Source organism: Symphalangus syndactylus, chromosome 14, assembly GCF_028878055.3.
Source record: "Symphalangus syndactylus isolate Jambi chromosome 14, NHGRI_mSymSyn1-v2.1_pri, whole genome shotgun sequence".
Lineage (NCBI taxonomy): Eukaryota > Metazoa > Chordata > Mammalia > Primates > Hylobatidae > Symphalangus > Symphalangus syndactylus.
In genome coordinates, this window is record NC_072436.2 from 69,796,486 (window position 1) to 69,824,404 (window position 27,919).

The 27,919-nt window shown below is 42.6% G+C and overlaps 1 protein-coding gene across 2 annotated transcripts in view; it reads left to right on the forward strand.

The window, feature by feature from the left end:
• The first annotated feature begins 22,487 nt into the window (after positions 1-22,487).
• TGFA (transforming growth factor alpha) overlaps positions 22,488-27,919 on the forward strand; it is a 113,970-nt gene continuing 108,538 nt past the window's right edge. The window contains exon 1 of one of the 2 annotated variants that reach the window (XM_055242549.2): positions 22,488-22,835. In XM_055242549.2, the coding sequence (XP_055098524.1) occupies positions 22,796-22,835 (40 nt within the window). In that variant the 5' untranslated portion in view covers positions 22,488-22,795. The remainder of the gene's footprint in view (positions 22,836-27,919) is intronic. The other variant, XM_055242548.2, reaches the window with a different exon arrangement.

A 27,919-nucleotide genomic window follows, 5' to 3' on the forward strand; every position in this document is an offset into this window, starting at 1 on the left:
ATTGCTTGATCAACATATTTTTATCTATACAATTTGTTTAGGTATCTTGGGTTGCAATGGAGTATATCATAATTTTTCCAGTTAAAGTTAATGAATGAAAAAATCTTTTTATTTAATGGCTTTTTACCTAGCAGCAGGGTTTCCAAGAGTGGATTAAAGTCCTTAAGCAAGCCGTAGGTGTATATTGCTTAGTTTTGCCTGATCTTTGTATTTTATATAAATGGAATCATATTATATATATTCTTATGGAACATGCTTCTTTAACTAAATATTATGTTTTTATATTTATCCATGTTTCTGTATAATCTGTAATTTGTTTTGCTTATTTTTCTGTGGTTTATTATTGTTATGAATATGTCACGATTCATGTGACCTACTTTTTATTTTATTTTTTGTAGAGTCTTGCTATGTTGCCCAGGTGGGTCTTGAACTTCTGGCCTCAAGCCATCCCTCCACCTTGGACTCCCAAAGTGCTGAGATTACAGTCATGAGCCACTGCGCTCAGCCCTCATCTGACATAGTTTTGATGAAAATTTGGGTGGTTTCCTATTGTTCACTACTATAAACCATGCTGCTATAAACATTCATTGCATATAGGATATATAACTAGAAGTTGAATTTCTGGGTCAAAGAGTATCTACATGTTCAACTTTATTGGGTAATCTGAACAGTTTTCCAATGTATTTGTACCTCTCCAATCAGCCAACTATGAGAGTTCCCACTGCTTTATATTTACTGGAGCAAATAAATCCAAATATTTCAGTAGCTTAACACAATAGAATTGTCTAATGTGTAGTTTCTGGTTTGTAGTGGGGCTTAAGGAGAAGGCTGTGCTCCACACAGTCATTCAGGGACCTTGGCTGATAGAGCACATGCCATATTCAACTAATGGCTTCTAAGGTCACCAGCATCAACAGCTAGCTGGCAGAAAAGGGAGAAGAAGGTATAATGACTTTTTAACTACAGTGGTCTGGAAATAACATGTGTAACATTCATTAATGAGAATTAGTGCATGGCCTGTCCTAGATACAGGAAAAGCTGGGAAATGTAGTTCCTGTCTGGGAAGCTGCCTGCTGACAACTCTGTGCCATGGAAAGGGGAGCATAAGCTATGGTGGTCAGTTAGACAGTTCTGCCATGGATGGGTTCCTGTTCACAAATTTTGAGTGAGATGCAAGGAATTCTTCTGCTATTACCTAGAGTTCAAATACTTTTCTTCTGCCATATCTTTGATTATTTCTGGTCTGCTTTGTTCTGGTTCTTCTTCAGTGGTGTCAGTTAGCTGAATGTTGGCCGCCAATCTATACCTATTATCTTATCTCTTGTTTTCATGACTTGCCCCTTTCATCTTTATTATGAGGTGTTTTTTCCTGTTTTTTTTTCATTCTCATAACTAATTCAGTTTTCTTCAGCACTAATTCTGCTTTTTACTGAACTCAAAGTGAATTTTAATCTATTATATTTTAGTTTCCATTAAAAACTTCCTTATATCATTCTTGTCCCTTTCCCTAAAAAATAGGGTGGTGGTGTATGCCAGTTTTCTCAGGACAGTCTGGTTATACACTTAATATTCTGGCATATTTTTTTCTGTTTTTTCTTTCTACTTTTTAGTAGGGGTATAATATACATTTAGTAAAATATGTGGAATCACTAATCTTAAACGTATAGCTCAATGAATTTTTTCATATGTATTTTCTAGTGTAACTACCATCCAGATCAAGATACAGAATGCTTCTAACATCCCAGAAAGCTCCCTTGTTCCTCCTACCCCTGCAAAGTAACCACTATTCTGACTTCTATTATGTTGATTTTGTCTGCTCTTGAACTTCATATGAGGTAGTCCCTGGATTATCCATGTGGTATATGTTACAAGACCCCTAGTAGATGCCTGAAACTGTAGATAATACCAAACTTCATCTATACTATGTTTTTTTCCCTGTACTTACATACCTATGATAAAGTGTAATTTACAAATTAGGCATAGCAAGAGGTTAACAATAACCGTAAAATAGAACAATAATACACTGCAATAAAAATTATGTAAATATGGTCTCTCTCCCTCTCTCCCCCAATCTCTCCCAAAATATCTTATTGTACTCTACTCACCTATTTTTGGACCGAGGTTGACCACTGGCACCTAAACCGCAGAAAGCAAAACCACGGATAAAGGGGGACTACTATGAATGGAAACATACAGTATGTATTCTTTCATGCCCATTTATTTTGCTCAACTTACTGTCTGGGATCTTTATCCATGCTTTTGTGGTATGAGTAGTTTGTTCTTTTTATTGTTGCGTATTCTGTCGTGTAAATATACCATAATTTATTGCCCATTCTTCTGTTTATGAACATTTTCACTGTTTCCAGTTTGGGGATGTTATTAATTAAGGCGCTGTGAACATTGTTGTATATACCTTTTGGTGAACATATGAACTCTTTTCTAGTGGGTGTATACCTAGCAGTGAAATTTCTGGGTCATAAGGTAGAACTACATTTAGCTTTAATGGATATTGCCAAACAATTTTCCAAATTGGTCACACTGTTTTATACTACCATCCGCAGTATATAAAGGTTCCAGTTTCTCCACATCACTGCCAATGCTTACTCTTGTTAGTTTTGATTTTAGCCATTCTGATGAGAGTGTGGTGGTTTCTCATTGTGGTTTCAATTCCTATTTCCTGATGAATAATAATATTGAAAACTTGATATATGCTTATTAGCTATTTAGACACTCTGTTTTATAAAGTGACTGTTTAAGGGTTTTGTGAACATTTTTATTGGGTTGTTGTCTTTTTATTCTTACTTTTTGGCATTCTTTTACGTACTATATACAAGTCCTTTTGTCAGATATGGTTTATGAAAACTTCTCCCATTTTGTCACTCAGCTTCTCATTCTCTTCTGATAAGTAGTATCTTCTGATAAACTGAAGTTCTTAATTTTAATGAAATCCAATATATCATTTTTTAAAGCTTGTGGTTAGCTCTTTTTGTATCCTGATTGAGAAACTTCTGTGTATTCCAAGGTCCCTGTTCTGGCTTCTCTTGCTACCTAACAACCAATTTCAAAACAGTGATTGAAAACAACAACAGTCATTTATTATCTCTCAGGGTTTCTGTGGGAAGGAATTTGGGAAGGGCTTAGCTCTATGCTTCTGGGGTCTCTCATGCAATTGCAGTTGGATGATGGCTGGAGCTGGAACAGCAAGGAACTAGAGCAGCTAGGGGCTGGCCAGGCATTCATATCATCTTCTTTTTGTGTAGACTTGGGACCTCTCCATGTGATCCCTCCAGATAGGCTGACTTTGGGCTTCCTCACGTCATGGTGCCTCAGTTCAGCTGGACTGCTTAGGTGACAGTTGAAGTCTAAAACAATGGCTATTCCTGTAATCCAGGTTGAAGCTGAATTGCCATTTATCACCTGCTGAGGAAGCCATGAAGCATATAAACCTATCTAGATTCAAAGAGAGAAAAAGTAAACTTCTATTGATGGGGCAGTGGCAAAGCCATATTGTGGAAGAATATTTGGGATTTTGATTGGGATTATAATAGAATTTAGTGAGGACTGATGTCTTAACAATACTGTATGCTTTGATCCACAAACATGGTATATTCCTCCATTTATTTTGGTCTTTTAAACATTTTCCCTTCAGTGTTTTATAGTTTTCAATGTAGCAATCTTAAACATATTCTGTTGTATTTATTCTTTAATATTTGATGATTTTATGTTGTTGTATATAGTATTTTTACTTCATTTAAAATTATTTATTGCTAGTACATAGAAATTAATTGACCTTGTATTCTGCATCCTTGCTCAGGTCACTTATTAGTCCTAATTATTTGTACATCCTGTTGAATTTTATATCCCCTTTTCAGACCTGGAGTACAAGTTGACATGCATGAGTCCAGACCGATTTTCAGTTTCTAGCAGGCATGCACCAAATAACAGTTTCATTTTACTGAGGTAGCACATTCCCCATCTAGTTCTCTATTCTTGTGACCCATAGAGTCACCTGCAAAACTGCAATTGATAGAGTGTCCTGCTATTAGGAATCTTCCTGTCTCCACCCTGGCCTGTAGTGTTTAGCTTGTAAAGTTAAAGTTACACCTCCCAAGATACAGTACAAATTGCTGGTTCTCCTTCTTCCTACCCCTCCCCCACATATACACACACTTCCTGGCCAGTTATTTCCTGGGAGATGCTATCTCCAAATAGATGTAGTACTGGCATCCTCAAAAAGCAGCACTTGCATGGCACATGGGTGCCCGCTTAGTGTTCTGGTTGGTGCAGACCGTGAATCTCTGTGTCTCTAAGAAAATAGAGGCAGCTGGCTTCCCATTGACTTCTATTACATGAGGCATAATTTGGATGGGTTTGTATCAGTCCTATGTTTCTTGCCTTATAATTAAGAACAATGCTTCCAAGAATCTGGATAAGTCTTTGATTGGGTCAAAGTTTCTGGTGCTTGTTGTTTTGAGTTCTTGTCTTTTTCTTTGTTTTCAAAGATATCATAGGAAAGTTGGGAGAGGCTGCCCGAGACATTTCTAGCCAAATGACATTTAAAGCCAGAAGTTATTTCTTTGTGGCCACCTATTTTTATATATGTGTTTAGATCTGTCATTAGGGGAAGAGGCAAAATGCCAGAAATCTGCCAAATAGTATTGTTTTTGGTTGAGCAGAATGACATAAAGAAATAGAATCCATACACTAGAGAATGCTATTATCTTGTCACTTGTAATGACATATTTATACAAGACCTGTTTTTCTCTATATATCAGATATATCAGACATCATTGCATTGATTTCAGCATGAAGGGATCCTCTTTCTTGCCTCTCCTCCAGTCCCCCTCTTGCCAGGTCATCTTTTCTGACCATAGGACACTGTGCTAGCGTCTTCCTCATCAGCTGAGATCTCCTAGAGTGCAGATCTTCTCATAGTATGTTCTTTGCAAAGTGAACACTGCAGTCTCAGCTGCTCATTTCTCAACCTGCTTCCTGAGTTTATTCTTGTAAAACTATTTGATCAGGCAGTTAAATCTGGAAAAACATAAGAGAAAAGGGTGATCTGGTAGGACCATGAGAGGCGGAAGGTGAGCACTTGATTAAGAAATCTAATCCATAGGGTGTGAGGCCGACTCGTTGTTGTCTTCTTACCTTTTTTTAAAAAAAAAAACAACAACCTGTTTTTCAAAAGTGATGCTGTCATATCCCGAGAGTGATGCTGTATGAAAAAAAAAATTTAAAAATAAAAACAAAACAAAACAAACCTAAGCTTTCAGACTTGCAAGGCTAACATAGACTAGTTCCCAAAGACATGTGGGGTAGTCGTGGTTTTATGATTTTGCTTTGGTCAAAGGTTCCAACAAAAGGGTTTGGGATTATTGGAATATTTAAGGAGTTTCAAGGATTAGTTCACTCATTCATTAAATGAATATTGATTGAGAATCAAGCACCTTCTAGACTTTGTGCTAGGTATATACACTTCTAACAGAGGAAGGTAGACATGAAAACTAACAATTTTAGAAGTCCTTATGTAATTATAATTGTGCTATGGGCATAATAGTTATAAATTTAGATGAAAGAAAAGACCTTTTAAATCTGGCTTGAGAAATTAAATCTGGCTTGAGAAGCCCAGGCTGTCGATGTTCAGCCGTTGATCCCTGCTATTCCTGGGTGACATCATCCAGGAAAATGAGATAGAGCCCTATTCCTCAGGCTGGGTGGCTCCGACAGGGGCTGGCCTCTGTGGAGGAACCCCTCCTTCTATGCTTGACTATGGCAAGCCCCCATTGAGGGACCCAAGTTCACAGGCTTAGTGCCTGGACTTCACAGCACCTTAGCAGCTCTCCATCAGAGGCCTTATCACTGCTGGGAAGATGGCACCATGTGGTTGAGCTCATAGAATCAGCGACTTTCTTCTCTAAGCCCAATCCCCATGGTTCCAACGCCCAGCTTCGTTCCCACTTCCACCTAGGAGGCACACAGCCTCCGCATCCTTCTGGGGATCCTTCCACTGAGCACCCTAAGATGCTTGCAAGGTCAAGAGAATCCAGTGAGAGGTATATTGGGGTGGAAGGGCATCCATACCTGCATTGTGGGATCAGACAAAACACGCTGAGATGGGGACAAAGGAAGTGCTATGAGTGCCACTGGGAGGTCTATAGGGCAGTATCAGAGTCCATGGGTGCCCTGACAATGTTTAAGGAATCAAGGGGGCCCCTGAAAAGGTGAGGTTTTGGCTGAGCCCTTAAAGGCAACTAGGAGTTAACAGGAGTCATTTAAACTTGGAAGCATGGAAGGTTGTTTGTGTGTGTGTGCACACACTTCTGAGAATATGAGAATGCAGTAAGTGTGGAAATCATTCTAATAGAATTAGAAGGATGGCATTTTGATTGGGAGCATAGCTGGTGAGTAGGGTTGCCTCAACCATGTCTCATGTCTAGATATCCCTTATCTTCCTGGGACTTCCAGAGACATTCCCAAGGGCACAGTACTGGTTCTGACTGCCCAGCTGAATTCTGCAAGAGCAAGGGAACTCAGAGATGTCTCCCAAATTTTACATTGTTTATTATGATCTCCAGGGGTAAATCATTAAACATGTTCCAGGTTCTTCCTTATACTAACTACAAATTCCTTCAAATCATTCACACCACCATGCATGTGAGAACATGTTTGATGTCAAGATTCCCGTACGTGAAAGCGGCGAGGGTAGAGCCCCGCCCACAGGCCGCATACTCGGCATTCCTCATTCTTAGTCACTAGGTTCTCTACCCAGCTCCTATGTAGCTTCTTTCAGCTGTAATGTTTTCAAGCAGTTTTTAAAAACTTGTCCCTTTCTTCTCCTTTCCCCCAAGTTTTAAAAATAATACATGGGCAAAGCCAGCTTTCTTTTCAGGATCAAAATACAGAACAAATGAAAAAACTTACGGTATTTAACCTTCCCAAGTTTGAGCCTTCGCAAAGAACGTAGCCAAGTTTTATATTTGTAACAGCCCTTCTACGTACACTTTACCTTCTCTAACTTGGTTCCAAGCTTTATCTTCATTCCCAATTATGCCAATTCCATTTTTATTTAAAAAGAAAAAGCCTTCCCAGTTGTTATTAGAAACTACTATTTAGCTTCCCCTCTCTGCTACCTAGCAAACCACAGAGAGGAGTGTCCTAGGAGTAGCCAGTCCTATGTGACTCATGGGGCCACTTAGTCTTTATATGAACCTGGCCGCTAACATGTCTGTTTTATTGTGGTAATGACTCTCAACTGTTATCCTTTGTGAGAAATAGGTGATTCCCTTCTTTTACATGCAGTGGTACATAAGGTAGCAGTCTCATCAGTTGAGCTGGCAGGGGACATCCAAGAGATCCATGAAGCTCCGAGATCTGAATAATGAACATCACAACAGAACTGGGTCTTTAATTCCTCTTTGCCAGGGGTCCTGGTGGTGGGGATGTCCTTCCCTGAAGAGCTGGTCCTACAAGACAGAAGTGATGACTTTTCTTTAGCTCATGGCAGGTGTGATGGGAAGAAGAAACGTCTGCTGGGCCCACTCTGTGCCAGGCCCTGGATCTCAAGTTCAGAAGGCCAGGGTTCAAATTCTCACCCTGACGTTTCCTGGCTGTGTGACCCTAGACAAGTCACCTAGTTTCTGTGAGTCTCAGTTTTCACATCTTTAAATTGGGGATGATAACATTAGTAGCTTCACCTCCCAGGGGTGGTGTAAGGATCAAACAGATAATTATTCAGAAGCTCTTTGCAAGTGGCACCATGAGAAGGAAAATTTGGTCATCTCATTCAGTGTGATCCAACAGTAATATCAGGGGATCTATCCCACCCAGGAGTCTCATCCAGGGGAATCCCAAAGTCCTGCCCAACTGGAGAAGCAGGTTACTCACCTGACTTGTGTCTGGCATCAGGAAGAGACTGATGGCCAGATCTTTAGTGATATCTAAGTCAAGGACCAGGCGGGCACATTTTTCTCAGATCTGAGGTGCAGTTTCAGAGCATAGGTGAAGGCTGTGTCATGGGCAAGAACTGGATTATGCTGAGTTACTTACTACTATATTTGCAAACATACATTTTCAAGTTTATAAAAATGCTTGCAAGAAAACACACACACACACACACACACACACACACTAGAGGTCCAGTTACCTAACAGTAAGAAATAAAATGGCAGGATAAAACACCTTTCAGATCAGCACAGAAGTCAAAGGATTGTTGTTAATTTAAAAGACATGCACACAAAGTGGGAAAAAATTTAAGTGAATTACATCTGAATAAGGTCAACTAAATTTAGGTTTTTAATTAAAACAAGAAAAAACGACAACATAAAGATCTCTTAAAATCAATGATGTTAACATTAAATAAAAAATCTTATAGATGGTTACTTTCTCCTATTGCTGGTAAACAGAGAGAGAAAGTGAGAAATAGGAAGAGAGAGAGGACAAGAGGGAAAGGAAAATGTGATAGGAAAGCAAGGCCCAGTGGGGCGGCAAGGAGAGAGACAACACAGCCCAGGGAAAGGAAGCAACAAAAGGTTCTTTTTTTCTTTTCCTTTTCTTCTTTTTTTTTTTTTTTTGAGACGGAGTCTCCCTCTGTCACCAGGCTAGAGTGCAGTGGCGCGATCTCAGCTCACTGTAACCTCTGCCTCCTGGGTTCAAGGGATTCTCCTGCCTCAGCCTCCCGAGTAGCTGGGACTACAGGCGCCCGCCACCACACCCAGCTAATTTTTGTATTTTTAGTAGAGACAGGGTTTCACCATGTTGGCCAGGATGTTCTTGATCTTTTGACCTCGTGATCCACCTGCCTTGGCCTCCCAAAGTGCTGGGATTACAGGCGTGAGCCACCGCGCCTGGCCAACAAAAGGTTCTAAAGTGAGCGTGGAGCCCAACAAATGGCTCCTGTCCCCTGAAGCATCAATCACCAAATAAATTACTGACTTTACTGACTCTTGGTTTTCCGACAGTTTCTCAGAGCAATCACTTCTGCTCTCAACATCACTCATCTACCTGTGGGGGAATAAATGCTTGTTCTCATCGGAATTCGGAAAACATGATGTGTAAAGAAATGATGTATGTTTAGGGGATTTTCTTTGTGTGATCTTGGCTATATCTTAAAATCTGTTGGCTCACAGTGGGTCCTCAAATAATGTTTTTTTCACTGTCGTTTTGTTATAATGTTGATGAGAAAAAAAATCAATTTCTGGCTGGAGCCACTGTCTGAGTGGAGTCTGCATATTCTCCCTGTGTCCGTGTGGGCTTTCTCCAGGCTCTCCAGTTCCTTCCCACATCCCAGAGATGTGCATGTCAGGTTCTTTGTTGTGTCTACAGGGACCCAGTGAATGAGTGCGGGTGTGTGTGTGAGCGCCCTACGGTGGACCGGTGCCCTGTCCAGGGCTGTTTCCCACCTGGTGCTCTGAGCTGCCAGGGTAGGTTCCAGCCACCCCTTCCCCTGAACTGGAATAAGTGGGTAAATAATAATCTTACTTGTTTTTATTCATCTTTCTTAAATGTAAGTATAGCTCACATTTATTTTGATGTTTAATACTAGAAGTGTTTTAGTCTTTATGCAGAAATTTGGTGATTTTTTTTGTAACCAGAAATATGCCGTAAGAACTTAACTCTTGTTTATGTCAATTAGCCTATGGTAAAACTGGTTTCGTTATACGTTGCAGTTTCCAAGAACCCATCAATGATCTTAAATGAGGGTTTACTACACTTTGTCTTTCTGCATTCCTGCTGGTGGCCAGTAGAAACTCGAGATAAAAAGAAGTGGGAAGGCCCTGCCATGGTGCTTGTGATTCCACTCCTTGTGTCAGACCTTTGGAGATTCAACTCTGCATAGCACCCCCAAAAGGGCTGACTGAGTATATGACTCAAAGTTCTCCAGAGAAACAAGAACAATAGGGGCTATGGAGATACAGAGAAAGAGATTTATTAGGAGGGCTTGGCTCACACCATTACTGAAGCTAAGAAGTCCCAAATCTGCCATCCCAGCTAAGCCAGTGATGTAGTTCCAGTCCAAGCCTTAAGGGCCGAGAACGAGGGGAGCCAAGGTTGTAAGTCCCAGTCTCAGTTCAAAGATTCAAGAAGTGAGGGCCAATGGTGTAAGGCCCCATTCATGTCTGAGGACTCAAGAACCAGGAATGCTAATGTCCAAGACCAGGAGAAGATGGATGTCTCAGCTCAATCAGAAGAAATTTGCCCTTCCTCCACCTTTTAATTCTATTCAGGCCCTGGTTGGGTAGGGTAATACCCACTGTTAATGATGAGGGCAGATTTTTACTCTGTTTACCGATTCAAAGGCTAATCTCTTCCGGAAACAACCTCACTTACACACACAGCTATTTGGGCATCCCTTAGCCCTGTCAAGTTGACATATAAGATTAACTGTCACACTGAGGAACCCTTATGACCTGGGATACAACAAGCAAATGTCACTTCAGATACTTGCTCCTGATGATGTTAGTAATGGTTAGAGTTGACAGGGCAGAAGATGATAAAATGGATCAAAATTAGCAGGCTCCCTTTCCCCTTTCTGTATCATTCATGTGCACATCACATCCCTGTCGGGGCATCTCTCATCACAGGTGGGCACTCTCACTCTCACAGTACTGGAAGAGCAGGGCAGATATGGAGTACAAAAGCCCTTCCCAAGATTTCTATATCCACTTCCTTTGGTAATTACTGATATTATGGTAGTTACCCAACAACAAGCCAGTATCAGACAGAAAATCACTGTCCTGGCAAACTACTTTTCTAGTCCTATACACACGCCACTTTAGCCCCATCTTCCTGGACTGGGCGAATGCTGTAACCACCTTTTCCACGTGAGGTGACAACAGTTGCAAGTCACAGCAGTGATGGCAGCCACTATGCATTGAGTGATTTGCATGTGCCAGGCTCTGACTTACACCCTTTCATACACATTGTCTCATTTGATCTTCATAATGACTTTATATGCTGGGTACTACCATATCCCCCATTTTACAGGTAAGGAAATTGACAATCAGAAACGTTCAGAAAGTTGTCCTTAGCCATTAGTGCTGGAGCTAAGATTTGAACCCAGACACACAAAAGGCCACACAGTTTCCACCTTACCACCATGGAGTTCAAGGTCTTATTCCCTATAGTGCTAGGCACAGTCTTTCAATGTGGGATCACTTAGACTTTGATGATTTAAAGACTTCTATGTCTGATACAAACTCTATGTCTTAGCAGGTCTAATTGAGGGGGGTTTTGAATGAGCATCTGAAAGGAAAGGAGTATTTCGAAGTGTGTGGGAGGTTGGACAAAAGGAAGGAGTGTTTCCATAATTATGTGAGTACTTCCAGCCTAGAATGAGCTTATTGCCAAAGGTCAAAGGTCACTTGGCCCAACTGACCAAGGAATTGGGAATGCCTCATTTCTTGGGAAATGAATGGGCAATTCAGAGGCCTAGTCAGTCACTGCTACTTCTTAAGCTTTAAGTCATAAATCTAAAAAACATAGTAAACAAGGGAAGCTCTTTAAGACTCCTTCAGCAATCTAGTCTGATTGATTTTATTCACGGAAGATGCCAAAAAAATCTCTGACTTACTACAATTTGTTTTTTTGTAAGAAACTGAAAAGAGGAAAAACTCAAATGTTGTTGCTGTCCTTCATTTGAACATTTCTAATCCAAAGTAAACAGGGGACCTCTGTCCTTTGTGTTGGACAGTGGAAGACACAGGGCCCTTGTTCCAGGAATGAGCAGTATCGGCCCATCACAGGCCCCGGTTCACACTGAGGTGCCTGTGTCCAGGCAGTGAGATTGGCCCAGACAGCCTCTGATTCCTGCCTGCCCTGGTGCACCAGTGCAAACAGTTGATGTTCAAACTTCACTCTCCACGACCCCCTAATCATCTCTACCCACAAAGGAAGAGAAACTCTCCCACCTCTCATTCCCTGTAGCTCTGTAACCAACCAAACCATTCTCACTGCTTTTCCTTCTGAAAGAAATTAATCTGTTTCTTATTACAAAAGTGAAATATATTCATTGTGGAAAATTTAAATAAAGAAACAGAGAATAGACAAAGAATCACTCAATGTTACCACCCATAGTATTGAAACATTTTGCTATATCTGCAGCTTTCTGTTTCTCTATGCATGTATATAACATATTTATGGGGAGGGACAAAAATTGGATCATACTGTACATTTTTAGGAATATATTGTAAATAGTCATCAAAATACATTTCCATTGAATTAAAGAGCTAAAAATGTAAAATGTAAATGTGCAAGAATAAGTATAGATGAATATTTACTGCAGATGTTGTTAACCTGGCATCCATCATAAACTCCAGAGAGTCTATAAACACCTATAATAATATGTGCAATTTGGTATATAGAGACACGGATATAAATATAAATATATATGGGAGTAGTAGGCAAAACAGTTCATAGTTTTCACCAGATTCTCCAAGCTGTAGGTGACCCAAAAAATCAATAATTTATATTAACTTGGCTTGGGGAAAAAGGCCCAATGTTGGAAACAGCCTACCACACAGCTGGTAGGAATGTTAATTGGTAAAACTTTTCTATAGGGAAGTTTCGGGGGAGGGGGGTGTGTGTATGTGTGTATGTGTGATTTAAAATAGTCATAAGAACACATTATGAAGTTAAATTAATGCAAAACAGTGTGAAGTTGTGGGAGGGGACAGAGATAGAGAAATAATTAATACAGAATATAAATCCTGAGGGGGGGGCATGGAACCAAGAATATTAAAGAATTTACCATATGATAAAAGTATTATTTCAAACAATACCTTGTTTGAAGTGGGGAAAGAATGGATAAATGTACTCAGTATCAAAAAACCTTAAGATTCTTCACCACAAATCAAACTGTATGGAAAATGTTATATAATTGTGGTTAAATTGGCATCCTTGTTTGGTCCCATTAATAAGAATACTTCAAATGTCTTAATATGAAGGATTTTATCAATGCTGATTTGACAGAGGTATTCTTTACATAAATGAAATACCCTATTTCTAGTTAACAAAGAAATTTTCCAGCCACTGTAGATAATTATAAGTTTTATCTTTGATTTTAAGATGTAATTATTTATATTGATGAAACATTGCCTGAATTACTAGAACAAACTCTACTTGGTCACACTGTATTATTTTTAATAACATTTTAGTTTTGATTTGCTAGCATTTTATTTACCTTTTTTCATCTATACTCTTAGGTCAGATCGGTCTTTTGTTTTCTTTTTTGCTTTTTGTTTTTGCTAATTTAGTTAGTTTGGGGTATCAGCATTTCCTTAGTTTCAAAAGCTGAATTGGGACCTGTTTCATTCTTTTTTAATGTTCTGGAATATTTTAAACAGCAAGAACATTAAATTTCTGGAATGAAAAGAAATCCACGGTATAACTCTATGGAACAGGCCTTTTTTATAGAGTAATTATTTAACAACATATCCCTTTCTTCTTTGATTATTAGTCTTTTCAAGTTTTCTAGTTCTTGAGTCAATTTAGCAATTATATTTTCCTGGAAAATTTATTAATTTTAATAAAATTTTAAAATTCATTAACGATTACACATTTTCTTACAATTAAAATACCTTTTCTATGCCACTTCTCATTCCCAACATTGTGCATTTTCAATTTTCTCACTACTGTTCACGATTAGTCTTGTTCATTATTTTCAAAATGCTCTTGCGTTTCTTTCCAATCTTTAAATTCATTAAGGTATGCTTTAATTGTAAACCCATATTTTTGCCTTCTTTAGTTTTACTTTATTGCTTTTTCCTTCTCATTTTAGTTAAATTGTTACTTTAGTGAGTTTTGTTTCTTGATAATAAAAGAAAATTTGTGTCTACAAATTTTTCTTTACGTATAACTTTAGCTGAATCCCAAATGTTTTGATTTTGCTGTCATAACCATTTTGTAGCATACATTTTCTCTTTGATCCAAGAGTAATACGGATTAAAAAAATTTATTTCCAAGTGATTAGATGTTTAAGTTGTCCTTTGGTCATTAAGTTCTAGTTTAATTGTATTATAGTCAATGGCTATAACTTAAAAAGTGTTTTTTTAGTTTTTTTTGAGATGGAGGGTGGAGTGCAGTGGTGCAATCCCGGTTTGCTGCAACCTCTGCCTCCTGGGTTCAGGTGATTCTCCTGCCTCAGACTCCTGAGTGGGTGAGATTACAGGCGTGTGCCACCCACATCTGGCTAATTTTTGTATTTTTAGTAGAGACGGGGTTTCACTATGTTAGCCAGGCTGGTCTCAAACTTCTGACCTCAAGTGATCTGCCCGCCTCGGCCTCCCAAAATGCTGGGATTACAGACGTGAGCCACCGCGCCCGGCAAAAGTGTTTTCTTAGAATTACTTAAGATTCTGAGGGTTGGCATATGATCATTTCTTTAAAATCTTCTACAGATACTTGAAAGGAATGCACATTTACAGAGTAGAAAATTTTGATTTGTATGTATTAATTATATCAGACAAATTATTCAAATTAATCATAACTGTACTTAATTTCTTTCCTTTTGAGGAGCCACAGACAGAAAGAGATGCTCGGGTTTGACAAAGTGTGGTCATCACTTACTGCTGCATAACAAGCCCCACTAAAATTTAGTGACTTAAAACAATGGCATTTTATTATTTATCACAATTCTATGGGCTGACTGGGTTCACTCTTACAGCCAAATTCAACTGGTAGGTGGGGTGGGGGGCTGGATTCAGTAATGGGGGCTGTGCTCCACGCGGCCCCTCATTAGCCTCTAGTAGCCTAGATTGGCAGCTGTTCATGACGCAGAAAAGTTCCAAGAGCACAAGCCCTAATGCACAGGAGTTTATGAAGTCTCTGCATCATTCTCTTTACTCACATCCCATCAACCAAAGTAAGTCTCATGGCCAAACCCACAGTCCATGTGGGAGGGGACCACACGAAGACAGGGTAATGGGAAGTTTGCTTCATTGGGGGCCATTAAGGTTACAATCTACCAACACAAAGGAATTATAAATTTGTCCTGTAGTTTTTCTTATATTTCTAACAGTTTTGACTAAAATGATCCTGTGTATATATTAATTTCTTTTTTGTTGTGAATTTTAGTTTTCTCCTCATTGTATCACCTCCCCAGGTTTTGTTTGGTTTGCATTTACTGAGCAATGGTTTTTGCTTAATAGTGATATAAATCACTATTGGGTGTGTTTCTTATAAGCCTCTAGTCAGATTTTGTATTTTAAAGGAGCAGTTAAACCTATTCATGATTTACGAGAACACTGATGTATTTGTGCTTACTTCTACCATCTGATCATATTATATATGCTTCCTGGTTTTTCTATCTTGGGATTTTCCTTGTTCTTTCTTCTTGCTACATTAATGTTACACACAACATCTCTTGCTCACTCGCTTTGTTCTTTTAGAAATTTGGATAAATTCTATTTTTATTCTATTACTAGTTACCTTTAACTTTTTAAATTAATTTTAAATTTCTCTATCAGAGGAAAGATTTCACTGTAGCTATTAATTCTCTCAACAAAAGATGAGCCTGGTACGGTGGCTCACACCTGTAATCCCAGCACTTTGGGAGACCGAGACAGGCAGATCACCTGTGGTCAGGAGTTTGAGACCACCCTGGCCAACATAGTGAAACCCCATCTCTACTAAAAATACAAAAATTAGCCAGGTGTGGTGGCACATGCCTGTAATCCCAGCTACTTGGGAGGCTGAGGTGGGAGAATCGCTTGAATCCAGGAGGTGGAGGTGAACTGAGATCACACCATTACACTCCAGCCTGGGTGAGAGGGCGAGACTTGGAAGGAAGGAAAGAAGGAAAAGGAAGGAAGGAAGGAAGGAAGGAAGGAAGGAAGGAAGGAAGGAAGGAAGGGCACATTTTTACTTTCCCTTCTCCTATGCCACCCCATCCTCCCAGTTTCTAAGACAATAATATGGGCCTTTAGATTTACTTTATTATTATTTAGTCCCAATTCCTAATCCATGTATATTGTTTTAGAACTCTCTTCCACATCTCAGACATTATGAAGATGTAATTATCCCACATAGAAACATGGGTGAAAGAAACAGGTCCAGGGCTGGCTCAGCAGCTAGCTCTTCAATGTCAAGGTGGGCATGTCTCAGATTCTGTTGGCCTCCTCCTCAAAGTCACAAGATGGATGCCACAACTCCAGATATTTCATCTTTTGACAACCAACTTTGAGGCAAAAAGTCAAGCTACCTTGCTGCCTGACTTTATCAAGAAGCAAATTCCTTCCCAGAAAGCCTAACAAGAGACTCCCCCTGACATTTCATTGGCCAGATTTCGTCATGTGCCTGCCCCCAGTCCAATCATTAGCAAAGGCCAAGGGATTGTCTTGTCTCCTCCTGTGGGCGGAGGCAGGCTGTCGACCAAACAAAACTGAGATTCTGTTAGCAGGAAGGAAAGTAAAATCTCCATCCTATTGACAACCAACAGTAAGCAGTACAATGTATTAAAAATCAGGAGTTAGGTTCAACATTAAATTTTATTGCTGTCATTCACTGACATTTCTTTTACTTTATTGAGCTTATTTGCTTGGCTGGAATATTTTCTGTGGATTCTTTTGTTTTCATTTGGAGTGGTACATAAATGGTTTACTTTTAAATAGATTATCTGAAAATATGTTGGTAAGAAACAGAATTTTTTGTCACAATCATTTCCCTTCAAAATTCCATGGGTATTGCTTTGTTTACTTTGGCAATTATGTCAAATGTCAACGTCAATTATGATTTTTTTTAACTTTGGAGGTAACCTCATTCTTTTGCCTGAGTAGCTCCACAAAGCAGAAAACACTCCACTTGTCCATTGTTGAATACCTAGTGCCTAACCCAGTGCCTGGAACACAACAGGCTTGCAATGGACACATGTGGAATAAAGAGATGAAAGAAAACTATCAAGAGCCAGTGGTGCTCTGTGGGGGCCCCCGAGAGAGCAGAGTTTCACCTTCATATTGAAGAGTTTCTTTTCCCTGCATGTTGTAAACACATAAAGCCAGCAAGGAGCTTGTGTGGCTGCCTTCGCCACTGCCCCCCAGCAATGTTTTCTCTGTACCAGACACCAAATTAGGATCCCCTCCTACCTGGGCACTTCCTAAATGTTTCAAGAGGATGGAGACTTGCCTCACATGAGTTTTCTGTGGTTTATTCTTTTATTTATTTGAGACTGAGTCATGCTCTGCCGCCCAGGTTGGAGTGCAGTGGCGCAAGCTCGGCCTACTACAACTTCTGCCTCTCGGGTTCAAGAGATTCTCCTGCCTCAGCCTCCGGAGTAACTGGGATTACAGGTGCCCATCACCGCACCCAGCTGATTTTTTTGTATTTTTAGCAGAGACAAGGTTTCGCTATGTTGACCAGGCTGGTCTCGAACTCTGACCTCAGGTGATCCACGCACCTCGGCCTCCCAAAGTGCTGGGATTACAGGCGTGAGCCACCATGCCCAGCCTCTGTGGTTTATTTTTGCCTGCAGCTCTTGTCATGACCAATTTGGGAGCATTACTGAGTCTGGGGTTGGGGGCGGGGGTCCTTCCCTGGAGAGGCTTTTCTCAGAGGTGAATTGAAGGTTGTCAAATCCTTCTGTCAAACTGGTCTCATCTGCATTAAGTCTTACAGAAATTCCTTAAAACGTCTGGCATGTGGGTGGAATCCTTCTTTCAGTTTTGAACAATGACATAGATTTTCCCCTAACATTATTTTCATTTGGTTCTTCAATGGGAGTTTGGAAGCAGGGGGTGGGGGTGGGATGAGAAGTTCAAGGTGAGGGTTTGGATGTCTGTCACAGAATGTAAGTTTATCCTTGCACCTTTCGTAGTCCCTTTAGACAAGATCCTCTCCACATTATAGACCTATGGGATGCATAACACCCTCTTCCCATCACTAGTCCCTCCTGCTGGGGGATATGAGAAGTTTCTCCTCCGTCAGCTCTTTGCTTTCTTTCTGAGTGCTCTATTAGTATTTTGGATATTCTGGCTTTGGCTTTGTCTCATACCTTAGCTCTCTCAATTTATTTTCCCTTTTCCTCTGAGCTTGGGGAGAATCTCTTGAGTTTATCAGGCACACTGACCCATCACTGAAAAATAAATTATCAAGCCACCTTTTCAGCTCTCTATAGTTCTTTGATTTCTCCTTCCTTGATTCTTCGTATTTTCTTTCTCCTCTCTCTCTTTTGCTTCTATTAATCATCACTACCCTATTTCCATCAACATCATTAAGTGTACTTGCCTGAGGATTTCCGGGTGCTTGATTTAGGACCTTCCCAGGGGCACTCCTGCTGGGGCAATCTTTCCAGTCTCTGGAAGGGTATGGCTGTGTGGTTGAGACTGCTGAGGACAGTAGCAAAGATAGGAGGACAGAACTGAATGCAGAGTTATCCTGCCTCCAAGCATGCTTAATGGAACGGCTTCACGGTGGCTGTGCTCAATCCTGTGGGTACCGCTACTGCATCCTGTCGTCTAGGAAGTTCACAAACTATATAATGTCTTTCACGTGGTAGCCACCTGGTGGCCCTGAGTCCCAGAGACTCTGACCTAGCACCTTGACTAGCACATGGAGCTTCTTGGACCACCAGTGGAACACCAACCTCCACACTTCAATACTGGGCTGTAGAGCCATTCTGTGAAATCTCCTCTGGAAAGAAAAGATTTGAGCTTCAATTTCAACTTCAACGTGCATTCCAAAGGTAGGCCTGAGAGCTGGGGGTTGGAAGATGTTAAGGAGAAGGTCAGACCAGTCTTCGGACAACACTGGCAATGAAAATCACGCAGGTAGCTGAGAACAAAGCAAATGCCTCTTATCTCTTCTTACCTCGCCCATTATGCTGGTGATGAAAACTGTAAAAATGAGCCCAGCATAAGGTTTCCTACTTTTTACTTTGGCAAGAGATAAGGAACACACTAATAGCTAAGGCCCCAGAGGGAGCTGATATTTAGACAATAGATTTCTTTTTCTAAATCCCTTAACACATTAAAATCTCCTCACTCTCCCTAAACACAGTTCTCCAGAGTCCTTAATAAAACTTCCCTCTTTCTCACACACAGATGACATCTCTCCTTTGCCCTCCTACTGCACAAGGTGCCCCATCCTGTTTTCCCTCTGAGCCTGGCTGTCTGCTGCTGTCACCCAGGAAGGTCCTGCAGCCACCTGAAGCCAGCCCAGTCACTGCTCCCTGGGGCTTGACTGTGGGAATTGTAATTCCTTCAATGCTGGGCCCATGGCTGTGCTTCCTCCCAAAGAATGTCTGGGCTATTCACTCCCCAGTATCTTGGGTAACTGCTGATCTAAAACAGCCAGCTCAGCTGGCCTGAATTATTCAGGGAAGGCTCTGGTGCTCGTAGCTCCACAATCACTTCCACAAATGAATCAGGAAGGAAGGCGAGGCTGATCACAGTGAAGAAGAGGGCTCTTTAAACACACCCTCTATAATAAGCATGTAGGAGAAAGGAAAGGGAAAACTGACAGGGGGTTTTACTGGCTCTCAGTAGAGCATAACATAGTTCTCTTGTTTGCACAGGGAGGAGAGGCTGTGATTGGCTTCTCACAGAAGAGATTATACTGAGCTCAAGGCCAGCTGCAGCAAGTGTGTGCAAAGGCAGTCCAGGCAGATTCTTAGTGGGAAGGCCACATAATCATCAGGCTCCACATGCAGAGAAACAGGAGCTGCAGTGGCCACGTGAGACAGAGGCAGTGTCTGTAGGGGAAGGTGCATACCTGAGTCTCCGCACAGCTTCAAGGGGCTACAGTTGGAATTTCACTCAGCTCAGAGAGTGAGGTGTTCCAATACAAAATGTCACACCACCCTTTAGGAAAAATGATTGCTTTGCTCTAAATTGCATTCTGTCAATTTTTTTCTAATTTCTTTCACACCACAGCTGAGAAACAACTCCATACCTCCCGATTCACCTATGAAAGTATTTCCCATAGGAAGAGGTGTGCACGTGCCATGTACATGCATATGCTCAAGCAAAGGAGCTGATATGAAAATGATAACATAAAGATAGTGGTAAGGAACTAAGAGAAGGGAAAGGTGTGTCCACTGAGGGAGTTTTCTTTTAAATAACAGGTAGCTTTGTTGATGTCAAATATTATGCTAAGTATGCAAATAAATTCTTGCATTTAGTACTCACATCAACCCAATGAGTTAAGCATTATCCTTATTTAAAATGTGGAAACTGAGGCAGTATAGCATAGAAGCCAGCACATGAGCCTTGGAACCAGCTTGTTCTGCTTTCAAAATCAAGCTCTGCCCCTTATTGGCTGTGTAATTCTGGGTAAGTTACTAAATTCACTCAGCCTTGATTGTTCTCTTACAAAAGGGGATGGGGTCTATCCCATAAGATTATTGTGAGGATTAAATGAGATATATAAAATGCAAAAGATACAGCATCAACAATTTAGGATATTAGGTTTCCTCTATGACTAAATGTTTAAAAATCATTTCAATTCAGTTTACCAAAAAAAGATCTTTAAGTTAAAAAAAAACAAAAAAACAAAAAACACCCAGCCCCTGATGACCTGTTTGACATGAATGAATTGGAGGGTTATAAAACCGCAGATATGGACCAGCTGTTGAAAATCTTGGAGGGAGAATTAATGATTTTCAAGCATTAGAATGTACTTTGATTTGGATACTCTTTAGTTTGTAAGATGGCAAATTATCTCTTTTTTTTTTTTTTTTTTTTTGATACAGAGTCTTGTTCTGTCATCCAGGCTGGAGTGCAGTGGCACAATCTCGGCTCACTGCAACCTCTGCCTCTGAGGTTCAAGTGATTCTTGTGCTTCAGCCTCCCAAGTAGCTGGGACTACAGACGCACGCCACCATGTCTGGCTAATTTTTTGTATTTTTAGTAGAAATGGGGGTTTTACCATGTTGCCCAGCCTGGTCTGGAACTCCTGAGCTCAAGCAATCCGCCCACCTCAGCCTCCCAAAGTGATGATATTACAGGTGTGAGCCACCGTGCCTGGCCTGCAAGTTACCTCTTGATTTAAAATATTTTCCAATCATGAAGGAAATTGGCTTGATTCTGCTACTTCCCTCCACCTTTGACTTTGGGGTAGGGGACAGATAAGCAGAAACTGCTGAACATGACTCTCAGCCGGCTGGGCAGCCATCCCTCAGCCACAGTGAGCTTGATTTGCATGTTCCAGGAGGAAGCAAGGAGTCAGGTCCTTCTCCAGTCCTGGGGAACAGGAGAAGGGTGAGGGAACCCCTGATTCCTCCCCTTCTGTAGCCAAAGCAGACTAGTTTAGGGAGGAGACAGGGAAACCACCAGAGCAGGTCAAGATCAACCTGAAGGAAGTGGGAGTCAGGGACAACCTACTAAAGGAAGTGCATGTGTGCCTTGTACACGCATGGGGTGGACCAAGGAAAAGATTTACCCTAAAAGAATAAAGTATGCTCCGACAAATCTATTGAAAGGAATGATTTACACTGGTGCTTCCTGCCCAAATGTTGAGACCAATGGCCTGATGCTTCCTTCTTGAAACTAGGTTGCTCTGCTTACATGAAACAAACTGGGCAGAAGTCAACCGTGAGAGCCTGAGCCTCTCCAAGTAAACAGCAAAAGATTCCCCAGGCCCAACAGCCCCCATCCCCACCTCCAAGGAAAGCGGATCTACCCGGAGCACGTAGGCCAGAGGAGGCAGGAGAAGAGGGTCAGTCTGTGAGCTCCGGGTACCTGGAGAACATGAATCTCCCGGGTGTACTGTCCCCATGAGGGTCACCGAGGAACCTATGGATCTTCCACTCTTCGCCCAGAATGTCTTCCCTCTATCCCCTCCACCTCCCCAAATTCCAGCACCAGGGGCCACCCCAGAGTCACAAATCCTGAAAGGACCACCCAGGTGACTCGGGCCCACACACCCCTCTTTCGGGGTACACTTGGTGGCAGACTAGCAGGCTTTTGGCCTCAGCTGGTGGTGCTATATAACCAGATTCGTCATAGAGACCCATCTTTTATCAGTCCCAGGCCAGAAGTACGAAGACTGATCTTAACGATGTGGCCTGCCTGGGGGGTAAGGCGGCAGGCGTTGCCAGAATTGATGGGAACTGGGGCACAGGTGGGAAACCTGGTTTAACAAATTCTTCATTGATTCAGGGGACCACTTTCCTTGAGCCAAGTCTTGGCAAGCGGCCGGCGAAACTCGCAGGTCCCTTTCCTGGCTGCGTCCCCAGCCTCCAGCCTTCCCCGTCCCAGAGATGCCCCAGAAGCGGCCCCTCGGTGTAGGTAACGGGCGCCCGGGCGGCTCCGCTCCGCCGCCTAGAGCCTGGAAGCCGCCACTGCGGCCCGGGACAATCCGGCTGCGCGGCGGACGCCGACCCCGCAAGCTGGAGTCCGCCGCCGCACGGCGCTGGCAGTCGGGGGTGGTGTCTGAAGTCAGGCGCTTCCTGCCTTTTCCTCGGCCCGGGTGCCCGACTCGCGCCGCCAGGCTCTGGGATCCCAGGTCGCCCCGCCCAGCAGCCCGCGCCCTGCTCGGTGCGCTCAGCGTCCCCGCCCCTTACCCCAAACCCCCACCCTCTGTGCCCTCAGGGGGGCACCCCCATCGGGGCGGGAGGGGGGGTCAGCCGTGCCCCGGTCGCCGAGTGGCGAGGAGGTGACGGTAGCCGCCTTCCTATTTCCGCCCGGCGGGCAGCGCTGCGGGGCGAGTGCCAGCAGAGAGGCGCTCGGTCCTCCCTCCGCCCGCCCGCGCCGGGGGCAGGCCCTGCCTCGTCGCCTTTTTCCCCCGCACCGCGGCGCCGCTCCGCCACTCGGGCACCGCAGGTAGGGCAGGAGGCTGGAGCGCCTGCTGCCCGCCCGCCCGTAAAATGGTCCCCTCGGCTGGACAGCTCGCCCTGTTCGCGCTGGGTACGTACGCTGCCTGCGGCGCCCCCTGCGCTCCGCGACACCCTGCTTCCCCCGGTCCCCGCCGAGTTCCCCTTTCCAGGGGTTTCTGCGCCCGCCTGGGAGAGTGGAGAGAAGCGAATAGTCTCAATGGGTTGGCGCCTGGGAGGCAAAGGGAGTCATTAAGAATGACAAAGAGGGGACTGTCCGGTCTAGCGCCGAGGCTTCCCCGGGAAAGTGGCTGCCTGGGCCGTGCGCGAGAACGCCTGGGAAGGGGAAGCGGAGTGTGAACGGGCTTGAACTTTAATCCTCCGCGGCTGTGTGTCTGCTCAGACACATGCCTACACCTACCTGCTTACCTGGCCGCCTCCAAGCCCGGCTCAGCCGGCGTCGGTGGCGTGTAGACTGGGCCGCCTCGGAACGGGGGCCGGCGTCTGACCCTCTGGCCGGGTCTTGCCTGCGCCCCTTTGGCACCCCCTGCCCACCCCTAAGCCCCAGCGACGAGCAGAGATGTTCAGGATCGGCAAAGGCGCCTTCAATCGCCTTTCTGAGCTCTTGAGCTTTGGGGGTAGGTTTTGGATTTTTGTGCGGATTAATGGTTCCTTTAATTAACTTCCCTGGGAGAAGTGGTTTCGGTGTCAGCTGAGGGCAGGAGCGAAACCCTAGACCGAGTGTTGCCAGTTTCCTTTGAGTATGTCCTTGGAAATGAAGGAGGGATGGGAAAGGTGAGGGGAAGTTAAACCCCTCTCCCAGGTCGGGTCTGCGGAGCGGTGAGTTTTTTGGCGGCGAAGTTCAAGGGTCTGTCTGGACGCGGTGAGGGCGCAGCGCCGCGCGCCGCCTGGCCAGCTCTTGCCCCTTGTGCTGGTGGGTCTCTCTGGTGTTGAGATAGCTGATCAACAGCGCAGGTGTCCTGGTTATTGCTAGTCTTCCGTGAAGTGAATTGTTCGTTCGATATGCCCCGAGTTTAACCCTGTATAGCATGCGGCTCGCTACAGGGTGGCTAGAGTCTGTGGAAAGCCATGGAAATCCTCCCCAGAAATGCCCAGAGCCGCAGCCTCACCCAGCTCCGTGTACAACTCCAGGGGGTTCGCGGCCCCGCCTGCAAGCCTGCCCTAGAAACGCTGATTAAAAAACTACAGCAGAAGGGGAGGCATCCTCTAAGAGAAATACAAGGCAGTCTTGGAACCAGATGCTCCCAGCTACACCCTTACCTGAAACTCACCAGCAGGTGACATGGGTATGGGAGGCTTTTCCCCCACATTTTTGAAGAATTACTTTTTTTGTGTGCGTGTATTGACTGTTGCTCTGATTTAAATTTTAGAAAAAGCAATAAAACATTACCAATACAAGGGAAGCTTCCTGGATATAATTATCCCTTGTAATGTTTTTGCAAATAATAGTAAGTAGTAGTAATAATAACAGCTGATGCTATTCGAGCATTTTACTCTGTGTCAGACACAGTTCAAGTGCTTTACATTTATTCATAGTTTTCACACCAACCTGATAAAGAAGATATTAATATTATTCGCATTATATAGCAGAGGAAAGTAAAGCACACAGGGTCCACAGTTAGTAAGTAGCTGGACCAGGATTGTCGAAGAACGTGGAAGGAACGTGAGTATGAAAAGTCACCTAACTTGTAGTCATTATAGTCCCATCTCTCTTTTGGGACTTTGCCTTAAAGAGAGATTATGTGGAATACCCTGGAACTTGCTGTTAAATTGACTTTCCTATTGAATTCCTGGGATCTCAAGGTGGTTATTCCGTAAAAATTAGAGGCAGGAAATGATGAAGATAAGCACATTTGAGTAAGTGTTTGAAAGTTGTCCCTACACCCCACACTCCCATCCCAGAATACTCGCCCGCGAAGACTGCATTCATTCATCATGTAATTTTTCTCTTTTGCCTGAATGTTCTTTTCAGCTTGATCTTTGTTTCCTTCCTTAAGAAAATGATGTATAAACTTTAAAAGATTGATCAATATGTAAAAGCTGGCTCACACAGTTCCAGAATGTGAGCAGTTGAAAAAAGTGGAGAAAAAAAAAGGCAGGAGTAATTTACACCAGTGAGGACTCCTTTTTATTTATATGTCTTTAAAAGAAAAATCAGAGCCGTGAGTTCTGTGCATTTACTAGAACTGCTGCCTCCCACATATAGCTTTACTTTGCACGTTTCCTTCAAAGCTGCTTTCCCCTCTGATTTTTCTTAAATAGTTGAAGGCCGTTCCAGGAGAATCAACCAGTGTTCCATCACTACCCAAGATCCAGGAAACCTTCGTGGGGCTAGTCTGAGAAGGAACTGGCTGTTAGGAGTCTCGGTTAATGTTTGATTACTTGGAACCTGAGCATTGATTAATGTTTTCAGTAAGAGAATGTGAAGACTGTTGCCCAAATGGCAACACTGGAAACATAACCCAGGTTCCTGTGGTGGCTGCCCTCCCATGTCAGGTTTCCATCACTGGCAGGCAGACCGCACAGGGGCTTGGCATTTCCAGTTACATTTCCTCCTCTGTGTTCACGGAGCAAGATGTGTAATCTTGGGCAAGTTACTTAGCTTTTCTATGCCTTGTTTTTCTCACCTGCAAAATGGGGATATTAATAGGGTTGTTGAATATATTTAATATATGCAGAAGGGTGCCTGGTATGTAGTAAGAGCTTAATTTTATCATCATCATCATCATTGTTGTTACTTTGAGCCCCATAGAATTCCAGACATCATTGCAGGTTATGTGAGTTGTATAACTGGGAGAGTTTGTAGGTTTTCATTTATCTCATCTCCATGCTCTTTACCATTCCTTAGAAAAATATCACCCAACCTAAAAACCTACCTAGGTAATTTCTGGTGAATATGATTTGGCCGATGACAAAATTCAAGCAAATCTGGAGGTGTTTTGTTTTGTTTTGTTTTGTTTTTGAGACGGAGTCTCGCTGTGTCTCCCAGGCTGGAGTGCAGTGGCGCGATCTCAGCTCACTGCAAGCTCCGCCTCCCGGGTTCACGCCATTCTCCTGCCTCAGCCTCCTGAGTAGCTGGGACTACAGGCGCCCGCCACCACGCCCGGCTAATTTTTTTTTTTATATTTTTAGTAGAGACAGGGTTTCACCGTGTTAGCCAGGATGGTCTCCATCTCCTGACTTCGTGATCCGCCCACCTCGGCCTCCCAAAGTGCTGGGATTACAGACTTGAGCCACCGTGCCCAGACCTGGAGGTTCTTTTAGACATCATGAATTCTTTAATTCTTTTTAATTTTTAATTCTTTTTAATTTTAATTATTTTAATTCTTTAATTTTTTATGCAAATTTTTTGTATCTCCTTTAGTATTCAATGATCAGTTGTTTATGGAAGTTAACACTAAGTTCCAGTTTTCCCATCTGTAAAGTGGGAGTAATAAAACTGTGCCCACCTCACAGGCTGTTGTAAGACTCAAATGAGATGGTAAATATAGAAGCTATTTATAAAAAAAATAAGGACTGCACACAAAATGCAACTGATCTTATGATACAAAAATGGATTTTATAATCCAGAGATAAGCTTTATTATTTTTATGGCAACTCCCATAAGTAAGGACCGAATGTGGACCTAAAGAATGATGTCATAGGAAACGAAGTAGCATTAAGGATGGGCAGAGGCGAAATAGATCACCTTCCCTGTTTAAGTCAGGACTGAGGGACCAGTACGGGAACTGAAAGAAGACGTTTCTTTTCTCTATTGCCTGTACGTGATGTCTTTCAGAGTAGACAGTGGAGGTTTTCCTAGGACACATGTTTTCCGTATTGGGCAGCCATAATTAGAGAGTGTTCGCTTAGAACATGGGCTGTAAAGGTGTATATGGAAGCCTTAGAGGCTGAGTTTTCCATATTTGCTTTTCCAGATTTTGGATTCCTCAGGATAAAGTGATCTTTCTGTAAATACTCAATGTCCCCTGCAAAGGGGACTTTTCTTATAGGAATAAGTGATGCTTCTTGTTACTGTTACTGTGGCAACATATGAAAAATAGATGACTTTCCCATTAGGCCTATCTAAGGACCTTTTCAAAGTGTGTCTTGAACAAGGTCCTACTCTTTGCACTGCCGTCTAAAAGGGATGGGCAACGGGAAGAGGAGGTTTGGTTAATGGAAATGAAAATGGCTTGTACACACTGAATTAGGCATCTTGTGCTTGGTGTCACACTCAAAACCTCTGTAGTTATCTTCTACAGCAGGCCTTACATTGGAATGATCAGGAGGGCTGGTTAAAATGGATTGCCAGACCCCCTCCACTGCAGTTGTGATTCTGTGGGTGGGAGGTTTGCCTGGCTAACAAGTTCCCAGGTGTGGCTTATGTTGCTGATGGGGAAAGGGCAGAAGGGACCTTTGGAGAACCACTGCTTTTCAGTCAGTTGCTGTTAGGGAAACTTTTGACTTAACCAATCGCATGTTACCTAAAGTACGTTCAGACATTTGTAAATGCCACCGTGAATTTACAAGCTATTATTAAAGGCACTTTAAGGCCTGTTGTGCTGACCAGGACAGAGTTAGCCCTCTTGCTGAGATCTCTTCATGTTAAGTGTTCTTGTTCTTTATCCATGGAAAATGTAACGATCCCATGTTATTAAACTTAAGCTTACCAGTGCTAATCATGTCACCTTTTCCTTTGGATTGCCAAAAGCTGACCATTGTTTTGCTGCCGTTTTAAATATTTTTAATCACCTAATTAAAAAATATGAACATAGCTCTCTGCTAAAGGGCTAATATGTTTAAGATTGCACCTAGATAGAGGAAGATTGGGAGACTTTTATGGTGGCTTTTGGTTTTGTTTAGCCTTTTCTTCCCCCTAGGAAATGTCAAGTATAAAAATCTTTCATAGACTCAAGAAAGCCAGAAATCTAGACGACCGAAACCATCTCTTAGGGGCTCTTCAAGTTCAAGGCACATTCCCTTTAGAATAACACTAAAAATCTAGGTAAAAACTGGGTAAAATGGTAAATTCTGTTAAAGATTACACATTTGTTGTACTGAGTATGACTTAAGAAATAAATAGTTGCCACCTGGGCTTAGAAAAAGTTGGACGTTTATTGAGGTGGAATTTAATGTATTTTGCTAGTGCTCTAAGTCAGAGGAAACAAATTGGTT